This window comes from Heterodontus francisci, chromosome 32 (genome assembly GCF_036365525.1).
Source record: "Heterodontus francisci isolate sHetFra1 chromosome 32, sHetFra1.hap1, whole genome shotgun sequence".
Classification (NCBI taxonomy): domain Eukaryota; kingdom Metazoa; phylum Chordata; class Chondrichthyes; order Heterodontiformes; family Heterodontidae; genus Heterodontus; species Heterodontus francisci.
Window position 1 is genome coordinate 48545332 of NC_090402.1, and position 12030 is coordinate 48557361.

Here is a 12030-nt window from a genome sequence, read left to right on the forward strand (position 1 = left end):
AGTACAGGCGGCCTGGGAGTCCGTGAACCTACTTAAAAGTCTATTGCACGGGACTGCTCTGTGCAGCACCCTCCACCCCAGGTCCCCGATGTAAAGGGGGAAGACTCCCGCGTAGAGAGACCTCCATCGGGGTTTCCCCTCGCCGCCAGATGGCAACGCGGACCGCCAGGGCGTGTCCGGCCGGCTGACGAGGGCGAGGAAGTGGAGAGTGTGCAGGAGCAGCCCGTACAGGAAACCCCTCCGCGCCGATTGGCATGGCATGGAGGGCATTTCCGAGAGGCGGCTCGGGTTGTGCAGGACCGGCTCCCACGGAGGGTTTCGGGGCCTGGGTCCGATGAGCAGTTCCGGCCGAGCGGGGGTCAGCTCTGCCGGGATCGCTCCGCACCCGAGCCCCCTCGCCACCCGCAGTGAGGGGCGTCCCGGGGGTTTCGGCTACTCCTCCGCCCGCCGGACCGTCCCCGGAGTCGGCTGCCCGTACAGCCGAGGCGCTCTCCTCCGCCAGCGGGGGAGCGCCCTGACTGGAGGCGACCATTTTCCAGACTCGGAATAGATCCCGGTAAAAGACAGGCAACTCCCTCAGAGAGGCGCGGCTAACGGACTCCACCGGGAGCTGCATGTCGTCTTGAAGGCAGTGACACTGGCGGAAAAAATACGTCGCCAGCGCACACCATCTGGGAGGACGCTCGACGTACAGGTATCTCTGCAGGATCCAAAGGCGGAGAGTCGCTGCCGGGGTGCGGACGCACACCAGCGACTGACCGCCCTCCTCGATCGGGAGACTCAGGACCACGGCAGAGACCCAGTGTTTCCTCTTGCCCCAGAAGAAATCGACGAGTTTCTTCTGGATCTTGGTGGCAAATACAGGGGGCGGGGCCAAAGTGACCAACCGGTACCACAACATGGAGGCCACCAGTTGGTTTATGACCAACGCTCGGCCCCTGTAGGAAAGCACTCGGAGCAGTCCTGTCCAGCGCCCCAGCCGAGCGGTGACTTTCGCCTCCAACTCCTGCCAGTTTGCCGGCCAGGCTTCCTCAGCGGGGCTAAGGTGGACTCCCAGATAGAGGAGGTGCGTGGTGCTCCACGCAAAAGGTGTCATCTCCTCCGGCAGGGAGTCCACCCGCCACTGACCAACCAGGAGTCCGGAACATTTCTCCCAATTGATCCTCGCGGAGGACGCGGCAGAAGAGGTCTGCTGGCAGTCACGCATCCTCCGCAAGTCAACGGGATCTGTGATCGCGACGAGCACGTCGTAGGCGTAAGCCGAGAGGATGACCCGCATGACTGGCTCGCGCAGAGCCAATCCCGTCAACCTCCTGCGAAGCAGGCACAGGAAGGGCTCCACGCAGATGGTATACAATTGGCCGGACATGGGGCATCCCTGACGCACTCCTCTCCCAAAGCGATGGGGCGCCGTCAAGGATCCGTTTACTTTGACTAGACACTCTGCGGCGGCGTATAAAAGTCGGACCTGGGCCACAAAATGCGGCCCAAGTCCGAAAGCGCGCAGAGTCCCGAAAAGGTACTCGTGATCCACCCTGTCGAATGCCTTCTCCTGATCGAGGGAGAGAAAGGCGACCGACTGACCAGTCCTCTGGGAAAGATGGATCAGGTCCCAGACCAGGTGGATGTTGTCCTGGATGGACTGGTCGGGGTGGATCATGTGGGCCAGCACGGAGCCCAGGCGGGTAGACATAGCCCGGGCAAAGATCTTATAATCCGTGCTGAGGAGGGAGACCGGACGCCAGTTTTTAAGCAGGCGGAGATCGCCCCTCTTCGGCAGCAGGGCGATGACCGCCCTGCGCCACTAGAGGGGCATCTCCCCGGTCGCCAGGCTTTCCCCCAGGACCCGCGCATAATCGTCCCCCAGGACGTCCCAGAACGCCCTGAGGAACTCCACGGTCAACCCATCCAGCCCTGGGGATTTGCCCCTTGAGAGCTGGTGGAGGGCGCCAGTCAGCTCCGCCAACGTGAGCGGAGCCTCCAATCCTTCGGCGCCCTCCGGGCTGACCTGTGGCAGGTCCTCCCACAAAACTCTGCGCGCATCCTCGCTGGACGGATCCGGAGAGAACAACGCACTGTAATAAGTACGGACCAGGAGGCCCATTCCCTCCGGATCCGTGATGGAGGATCCGTCGTCGGCCAGCAGCTCAACGAGCTGCTTACGGACCCCCCGCCATCTTTCCAGCGAGTAGAAGAAGGGTGAGGCGCGGTCCAAATCTTCCAGGATCTGGATCCGCGATCTCACGTACGCACCTCGGGACCCTATGAGCTGCAGGTCCCTCAGCGCGCCCTTCTTCTCTTTGTACGCCTGCCACAGGGCCGGGTCCACGACGGCATGACCGAGGCGGGACTCCCAAGTCGAGCACCTCCCTCTCAAGGCGCCCGATCTCGGCTTCCCGCCTCTTGGTCGACCCCTTCGTGTACTCCTGACAGAAGACGCGGATGTGAGTCTTGCCCACATCCCACCATAGCCTCAAGGAGGGGAAGCCCCCCTGCTTCCTTCTCCAGTCGGCCCAGAATCAACAGAACGAGTCCCGAAATCGCTCGTCCTCCAGCAGCCGGTTGTTAAAGTGCCAGTACGCGGACCCCGTCCGCGTGCGGAGCGGAGTGAACTCCGCCCACACCAAGCGGTGGTACGAGCACAGCACCAGCCGCATGGAGGCCGCCAGGACGCGGGAGGTGTACGCCTGCGAAATGTAGAGGCGGTCGATTCGCGACCCTCCTCCTCCAGACCTCCACGTGAAGGCGCTGGAGTCGGGATGGAGATTCCGCCAGACGTCCACCAAGTTAAGGGAGCTGATCAGTCCCCTCAACTTCTCCACCGATGCTTGGCTGCGCTGGGGACCGGAGCGATCCCCCACCTCGAGGGTGCAGTTAAAATCCCCCCTGAGGATGATGCACTCTCCGCTATCGATGGAGCTCAAGAGAGCGGACACTTCTTCAAAGAAGCGGGCTTGCAATACGCTGGGCCTGGGCGCGTACACGTTCACAAAGTGGAGCGGCACGCTACCCAGGCAAACGGCGAGATGGAGCAAGCGGCCCGGCACTAGCTCCTTGACCCCCAAGATCTCCGGCTGAAAAGTCGGGGCCAACAAGATAGCCACCCCACTAGAAATAGGGGTGAGGTGACTCATGTAGACCCCACCCTGCCACTCCAGGAGCCAGGTGGCTTCGTCTCCCGGAACGGTGTGGGTTTCCTGCAGAAAGCTCACCGCATATCTCCCTTCCCTGAGGACTGAGAGATTGTGAAATCTGCGGTGAGACCCCCTGCTGCCGTTGATGTTGAGGCTGGCTATGGTTATCTTCATGTCAAAGGTACTTAAAACCCGTCACCAACACCTCAGTGTGAGGAGGGAGTGGAAGTGCACCTGGCCCTCCACTCCCCCAGCAACCCATTGAGGAACACATTAAAACGGCGCCTCTCAACCAGTTTCACGCCCACGCGCTTGCCCGCTATCTTAAGGGCGGCACGGATGGACTGGATGATCAGCGCCAGATTCGACCAACGGTCGAGGGCCAGCTGAACTTTATTGTGGCAACCCCTGCAAACCGCGAGGAAATCCCAGAGTTCCGCCGTGGGAATGAGAGGAAATTCGGTGGGAGGCACGAGGAACTCCACCACCTCACTGGCGATGGAATCAAGGTCATCCTCCATGCCCCACACCGAATCCCCATCCTCCTCCGGGGCGTCACCGCCAGCGGCCGACACATCCACCACACACGGTGGGGCGGACGTCCCGGCCGCGCCAGCTGGTCCTGCCTCCGTCACGATCCCACCCCCAGGATCGATGGCGGAGGAGTCCTCTCTGGGTTCTACTGTGAAACTGGAGCCTGTGGGTGCCAGCAGTTCAGGACCCCCCTCCACCTCCGTCCCCAGGCCAATGAGTGGTCCAGGGGAGACAGAAGTTCCCGACTCCGGAAATCCAGCCGGAGCCGAGACCGGAGGCGGAGAGAGGAGGCCATCTCCTGCTCCGCCAGCACCCACAGGCCCAGCAGATGGGGCAGCATTCTCAGTTATAACCGGGTCGGGTGTCTCCTGGTTGGTGGTGGACTCCGGCTGGGAGGGCTGACCCTCTGGGGCGTCGCCCTCCCCTTCACTCAGGGCACCCGACCCAGTGGCAGAATGGGCGGCGTCCTCAGGCTCCCCCACCACAAGCAGGGCCCCACTTACTCCTTCAGACTGGGCCTCATGTACCGGGGCCTTCCCCTCCCCTCCATCCTGATGAATAGGGAGCTCCTGCCCGGACTTTGTAGCCTTGGTGGTGGCGGTAGGGGAAACCTGGGAACCTGAAACAGGAGACAGCTCCCCTCCAACAGATGGGCCCTGCGCCTCAGGGCCCCTCGTTACCTCTGTGGAGGGGTGCCTTCTCTTTTTCCCACTAGGGCGCAGAGGCTCAGAGACCTCCATGTCATCAGAGGCCTCCGCCTCCGCACCCTCCTTTTTAGTCACCCTGGGCCTGAGCCCAGCCCTGGGACAGGTGGATTCCGTGAGAACGGGCTTTGGGCTGAGCTCAGGCTCGGGTTGTTTCAATGTGTCCAGGGGACGTGCCTCTTCATGTTTCTTTTGCCTCCGCGTCTTCCTTCCACTCGGACGGGCACTCCCATCCCCGCTGGATGCTGTGAAAACCACAGCCTCCAGAACCGACTGAGCGGTGTCTGTTGGATGTATGGGGGGAGTGGGAGGACCCTGGGCCGCTGAGGTGGAGCTGGCGGCCGGGAGGTTGGGGCAGTTCTTACGAACATGCCCCACCCCCTTGCAGACTTGGCACCGCGCCCCGTCCGAGGTCCAAAAGACGCGGTAGGCCGTCCCCTGGAACGCCACATTAAATTGGCCTTCCGAGTCCTCCTCCCGCGCCAGCTGCATAAATACCTGGCGGCGGAAGGAGTAGACATGTTGGAGGCTGTGTTCCCGAAGACCAAGCCGGACTGGGGTGATCCCCGACCTCACCTCCCCCAGGTGGGGAAGGAGGAGCTCACTGGGAATAAAGGGCGGGACGTTTGATAACATTACCCGCTGCGCAGTGGCCCCTAGAGGGTCCACCGGCAGGAAAGTCCCACCCACAGTGAGCCCTTTATTCAGGGCCAGGGACACGGCCCGCTCGGTCTTTAGAAAAAACACAGCCTTCCCATACATCTTTGAGGCCGCAACAATGGCCGAGGGGCCGACAACCTCGGCCATTGCCTTCACACAGGCCTCAATGGACATGTTGGGGTGGGGATAGCTCTTCACCCCATGGCTGGATGTTATTAATTTAAAAGGTGACGGGGTCACACGGATGGCCACAGAGGCTACAGCCGCATAGGTATGAGAAGGCCCCACCACCGGTGATGATGGGCTTGCCATGGCTCAAGAGCCAAACCCACCCCCAAATTGCAGGCAGGCAAACAAACAAACCAACTAGGAGGTTTGGGGGGAGGCTGAGGGTATACAGGAAAGGGGAAAGACAGGCTGCAAGCGATGACTTTGCTTTTTTTCTCCTTAAAGGGTGGTACTCAGAGCACTGTAAACACTTCTGGTCTTCCGGTCTTCTGGTTGTGAGAGGGGTCTTCACCTGGGTCAGCCGAAAGCTGCCCAGTCTCTAGTTCGATCCTTATGTCTCTATAGCCAGGCAGCTTCAGCTGACTCAGGCTGGGCAATTGGGGTGGGGAGGGAGCTTCCCTGCAACTTTAGTGCAACTGCACAGCTCCCTGCAGAATTGTATAGCCCCCACCCCTTGTTCTTCTGGCCTCTTCCACCTCCCACAACAGTCCAAATGAAATGAGAGTCTGGTGCTCAACACCCACCTCGAAATACAGCCTTATTCCAAATTCTTTCCTCTGCAGCAAAAGTTGTTGAAAGGTTTTTGCAGTTCCCTCCTCAGTTCTCCCTCTCCAGCAACTGACTGCAGCACTGTCAGCTGCACCTTGTTGAGGCACTCAGGCTTCCCAATCAGAGAACAGCCAACCCCAGTGCTGTACCTGTCCTGGGAGTGTTTGATGGGACAGTGTAGAGGGAGCTTTACAATGTGTATAACTTTTGTCTCTGACCTGGGACTGTTTCATGATAATACCAAGTATTTAAAAATGGAAATAAATGTTTTTTTCCCTCGCACTGACATCTGTTTCCCACCCCCCCACCAAAACTATTTTTAAAGAAAATGACTATTCTCAGTGATAAAACACATTGTATTTGATTAAACTTTCAATATTACTTATTTGCATTCGTCAAGGTGATAAATGTCAGTGTTAGGGATGGGCACACTTCTGTCACCTTGTACCACTGCCAAACCCTCACGTGTCAGGTGTGGAGCTGTTTATCATATCCATAAGGTCAGATACAAAGTAAAGCTTCCACTGTTATCTGTTTCTTAAATACTGACCAGGCGGAGCTCTCTCTATATTTCAGTTTACCATATTCTCTTCCAAGGTGATTGCCGGTTTGTGCCGTGTTGAGGGCAATTTTATGCTGCAGATCTCTCCCAGTGCAAGCTGGCTTCAGACTGTCTTAAAATCTTACAAATAGCTTTTAGAGCTTTCATTCTGTTGATGCGGTTTAGGGTTAGACTAAGCCTGGGTACCAGAGGTAAAAGTGTAGTATTGGAACCAGTTACAGCACCCGAACCCTGAAATGTCCATAATTAAACTTGTGCTTTAAATTGAAATTTCTCTTTGGGTGCTTGGTATAATCCAGTGTTGGACTTTGTGCGTCACAGTTAACTTCTGTTGCATTCCCCCATTGTGTTTATACTGCCTTTCATTGTATAGTAAACATGGTACTGTTTAAGAGCAAATTCTTTTTGTTTACCTAAGAAGACCATCCACACATACACCCCATAACTCTCACCCCTGCTCTCTCTGTGTTCTCATTGCAGGCCCTAAATAACTTCTGCAGCCAGATTGGTGACGACCGACCCATCTCTTACTGCCAGTTCAGCCCCAACTCCAAGCTGCTGGTTACAGCTTCCTGGTAAGACCCAAGGGCATCAAAGCCTAGTCAGAATGTTCAGTGGGGCTCATAAGTGGGTCAGTGGACTGCCTGGAATATTACTGAACCAGACAGGTGGCAGATGTCCCTGTTGAAAGCCTTGGTCTGTGCTGAATTGATTGATTTCAGCTGGGCCGTAGCAGAGACACTGGAATTGCTTCTAAACCCTAGGTTCAGCAACATAAAATGAGCCAAGGTTCCGCTGGCAGTTTAGTGACACTTGCTGGAAAGTGCTGTGAGTGACTGGCAGGGAGGACAAGATCAGGCTCTTGCTGCAGTATTTTCCCTGGTCAAATAGTCTGTTCTAAACCTTCAGCTCTTAAACAAAGCATGGCCACTTAACTGAGGCACCAGAGCCTTGTCTGTATCCACGAATGTATGTCCCATCGTAGGTCACTATATTTAGGAGCGATGGGGGGATAACAGAAAGCACCTTGTTCTCCTCTTTGGCGTCAGTCTTGGCCACGAGTCAGAAGGTCATTGGTTCAAGTCTCGCTCCTCCAAAGACTCAAGCACCTAGTCCAGGCTGACACCTCAGTGCAGTACTGAGGGAGTGTTGCACTGTTGAAAGTGCCGTCTTTCGGATGAGGTCAATGTAAAAGATTCCACAACACTGTTCAAAAAAGAGCAGGGGATTTCTCCCCAGCGACCGATTTTTATCTTTCAACCAACATCACTAAAACTGATTATCTGTTTATGGGTCTTTGCTGTGTGCAATTTGGCAGCCGAGCTTCCCTAAATTACAACAGTGACTGCATTTCAGAAGTATGTCATTGGCTGTGAAGTGTTTTGAAATGTCTTGAGGTTGTGAAAGGTGCTGCGTACATGCAAGTCCTTTCCTTTCTGTATCGTTAGTTCTGAGTATTGGAGAAGGAGCTGAGTGTACATCATGCCCAACTGCAGGCAGCCTTGTGGTGCACTGTTTTTTCTTATCCTGTGATTGGTTCAATCATAGCTGCTACTGCTTGGGGTTACCTGCATACCTTAGGCACTATTTACATTTAATGAGGAGCCCTGGCACTGTTTATATTTAATGGTGCAATCTGCGCAAAGAAAAACAAATTGCTACTATTAGAAGGGAAGTGGGAACCAATAGCAGTTTGGAGAAACCATGAAAATGAGGGTCTCTAGACTTCTGCAGTTAAATATGAGAGGAAGAACAACACCTCTTTCGATACAAAAGAGCCTTCTGACCCTCAGTGGTGCTTTATCACATAGATTAAACCCACTGTTAGAGGTGAAGTTAGTGCCTGTAGTTCTTGGATGGTTACCTGGCGAGTTGGTGCCTGCCCAGATCAGTACACACATCAGGACACTGCAGTGAGTGTCGCTTATTTCTAGTATGCGGACTCCTGTGGTTTTCAGTGTGGATGTTTTATGGTGGGAGGCAGCATAGAGTGACATGGTCTGCGTTGTTCTTCCTGTGGAAAGATTCCTCTCCTCCTTTGACCTTTCCACAGAGAGATAAGCTCAGAGCCTGTGCATAGTTGTTATGTTACTGAACTGGTATTCCTGAGGCCTAGACTAATGATCCAGAGACACGAGTTCAAATCCCATCAAGGCAGTTGGGGAATTCCATTAGTGAAATAAATCTGGAATAATAAGATAGTATCAGTAATGGAACTACCTGATTGTTGTAAAAGTCCAACTGGTTTACTAATGTCCTTGTGGGAAGGAAATCTGCTGACCTTACCCAGTCTGGCCTGTATGTGTCTCCAGACCCACAGCAATGTGGTTGACTCTTAACTGGCCTAGCAAGCCACCATCAAATTCACAGTGAAAGACTGTAATCCACAAAGACTGCAGCAGTTCTGGAAGGCAGCTCATCACTTTCTTGAGGGCAATTAGAGATGGGCGATAAATGAATCAACAGAGCTAGGTTGCTTCTTCAGTGGTTGTGAGGAATGGAAAAGCTAAAGAGAGGGAGATTTTCCTGCTTAAAACAAAACAATTGAGCTTGTATTCCTTAGTGTTGCTAGAATTGTAATGATTTTTTTCTTTGCTTGGACATCGCCTTTGTGACATGATTACAGTACACTGGAGAAAAGCTGCCATAAATTGCAACTGTCTATCTGTGATATGTTAAGCTTTCCGTTTGCATACTCTTCTACCAACTTTGCACATTGTAAATTCCTACACCCAAATTTATAACCATGTAAATTTATAACGCTGTAACTACATCCTGACCACAATGATAACTGGACCATAGATGAAAATCCAGCTTCACTAGGCAAAACATTAACCCCTTGCCCTCTATCATAAAAATCTGAGCTTAAAGGCAGGAGGGGCATGCAGGAGGAAAAATCCCTCCTTCCTGAAATGAGGTAAAAAAATATTGTTCTTTTGCTTGGCTGGTTTTGTCACGATTTACCCACTCCAGGTCCATCGATGGAACACTCCACTCTAAATATTGACCCAGTCTTTATATGGTCCAAAGGTCTTCGCCAGCTCCTGCTCCCCTCTGCTCTGCTGAGTGCTTGTGCTGGCTTCATTCCCCAAACTTAGTGTTTATCACCTCCAACCCACCTAACCTTCTGGCTGATCCATCCCCGTCTAGTTGTAAGTATCTTCAGGGCCTGAGATTGTTCTCCGTCCTCCTTACCCCTTCTGCTGATGACTAACCTGAAGTCTGGGGCGGCAGCAGCAGACCTGGAAGGAGTTGGGAGTGGAATCAGACCTATAAAGAAAAGAGTGGGGCTCGAGACCCTTCACTAATCTGAAGTCCGGGGCGGCAGCAGGCTCTCTGACTGTTTCTGCGCGCGCTTTGTTTGGATTTAATGTAAAAAAAAACAAACACTGACATCACTGAAATTCTTTGTGCTGATTGGTTGGTGGGCGGCAGCTGTTATTGCCTGGGGATAACTGAGATTGATTGACGTTAAAAAAAAGGTTCCTTTTAAATTAAAGCCGTAGGATAGCTACCTGTAAATTTTTAGTATTTACTGGCTATACTAGTGCTGTTTGCATGGAGTGAGGCTGTAAGTTAAGTGGTGAGTATTTTCATTGGCTGGGGGCGGTGGAAGGTGTTCTTTGGTCTTTTTCTTTCTCAGCCTCAAAGGTACAGGGGATAAAAGTTGATTGTAAATAGCTGGTAAGTTTAAAAAAAGGAGGCGTATGGCAGATTCAGAGTGCTGAAAACAGCGGTCATTGTCTAAGGATATGGGGTAAACCTTTCAGGACTGAGGTGAGGAGAAATTTCTCCACCCAGAGAGTGGTGAGCCTGTGGAATTCGCTACCACAGGAAGCAGTTGAGGCCAAAACATAGTATGTTTTCAAGAAGGAGTTAGATATAGCTCTTGGGTCTAAAGGGATCAAAGGGTCTGGGGTGAAAGCGGGCACAGGCTACTGAGTTGGATGATCAGCCATGATCATAATGAATGGTGGAGCAAGCTCGAAGGGCCGAATGGACTACTCCTGCTCCTATTTTCTATGTTTATGTAAGAGGATAACCAGAGAAAGAGTAGGGCCCATTAGGGATCAAAGAGGCAATCTGTGTGTGGAGCCGGAGGACATAGGTGAGGTTTTGAATGATTACTTTTCATCTGTGTTCACTATGGAGAGGGACGATGTAGGTGTAGTGATCGGGGATGGGGATTGTGATATACTTGATCAAATTAGCATTGAAAAGGGGCAAGTATTAGCTGTATTAGCAGACTTAAAGGTGGATAAATCCCCAGGCCCAGATATGATGTATCCGCGGCTGTTATCTGAGGCAAGGGAGGAGATAGCGGGGGCTCTGATACACATTTTCAAATCCTCTCTGGTCACAGGAGAGGTACCAGAGGATTGGAGGACAGTGAATGTGGTACCATTATTCAAGAAGGGTAGCATGGTTAAACCAGGTAATTACAGGCCGGTGAGTCTAACATCAGTGGTAGGGAAATTATTGGAGAAAATTCTGAGACAGGATTAATCTCCACTTGGAGAGGCAGGGATTAATCAGGGATAATCAGCATGGCTTTGTCAGGGGGAGATCGTGTCCAACAAATTTGATTGAATTTTTCGAGGAGTAGGTGAGGGTAAAGCAGTTGATGTAGTCTACACGGACATCAGTAAGGCTTTTGATAAGGTCCCACATGGGAGATTGGTTAAGAAAGTAAAAGCCCATGGGATTCAGGATAATTTGGCAAATTGGATTCAAAATTGGCTTCGTGGAAGAAGGTAGAGGGTTGTTTTTGTGAATGGAGGCCTCTGACCAGTGGGGTACCACAGGGATCGGTGCTGGGACCCTTGCTGTTTGTAGTGTACATTAATGATTTAGATATGAATATAGGAGGTATGATCAGTAAGTTTGCAGATGACACGAAAATTGGTGGTGTCGTAAATAGTGAGGAGGAAAGCCTTAGATTACAGGACGATATAGATGGGCTGGTAAGATGGGCAGAGCAGTGGCAAATGGAGTTTAATCCTGAAAAGTGTGAGGTGATGCACTTTGGGTGGTCTAACAAGGTAATGGAATATACAATGGATGGTCGGACCCTAGGGAGTACAGAGGCTCAGAAGGACTTTGGGGTGCTTGTCCATAGATCACCGAAGGCAGCAGCACAGGTAGATAAGATGGTTAGGAAGGCATACGGGATACTTGCCTTTATTAGCCGAGGCATAGAATATAAGAGCAGGGAGCTTTTGATGGAGCTGTATAAAACGCTGGTTAGGCCACGGCTGGAATACTGTGTAGGAAGGATGTGATTGCAATGGAGAGGGTGCCAAGGAGATTCACCAGGATGTTGTCTGGGCTGGAGCATTTCAGTTGTGGAGACAGACTGGATAGGCTGGGGTTGTTTTCGTTGGAGCGGAGAAGGCTGAGGGGGGTGACCTGATTGAGGTATACAAAATTCTGAGGGGCATTGATAGGATAGATAGGAAGAAACTTTTTCCCTTAGCGGAGAGGTCAATAACTAGGAGGCATTGATTTAAGGTAAGGGGCAGGAGGTTTAGAGGGGAGTTGAGGAAGAATTTTTCACCCAGAGGGTGGTTGGAATCTGGAACACACTGCCTGAAGAGGCAGAGAACACTCACGACATTCAATAAGTATTTAGACGAGCACTTGAAATGCCTTAACATAC

The 12030-nt window shown here is 52.6% G+C and overlaps 1 protein-coding gene across 2 annotated transcripts in view; it reads left to right on the forward strand.

The window, feature by feature from the left end:
• Positions 1–12030, forward strand: part of prpf4 (pre-mRNA splicing tri-snRNP complex factor PRPF4) — a 65816-nt gene that overhangs the window by 30100 nt on the left and 23686 nt on the right. For both annotated transcript variants that reach the window (XM_068012757.1, XM_068012756.1), the window contains exon 7: positions 6852–6946. In XM_068012757.1, coding sequence (XP_067868858.1) covers positions 6852–6946 — 95 coding nt within the window. The remainder of the gene's footprint in view (positions 1–6851; positions 6947–12030) is intronic.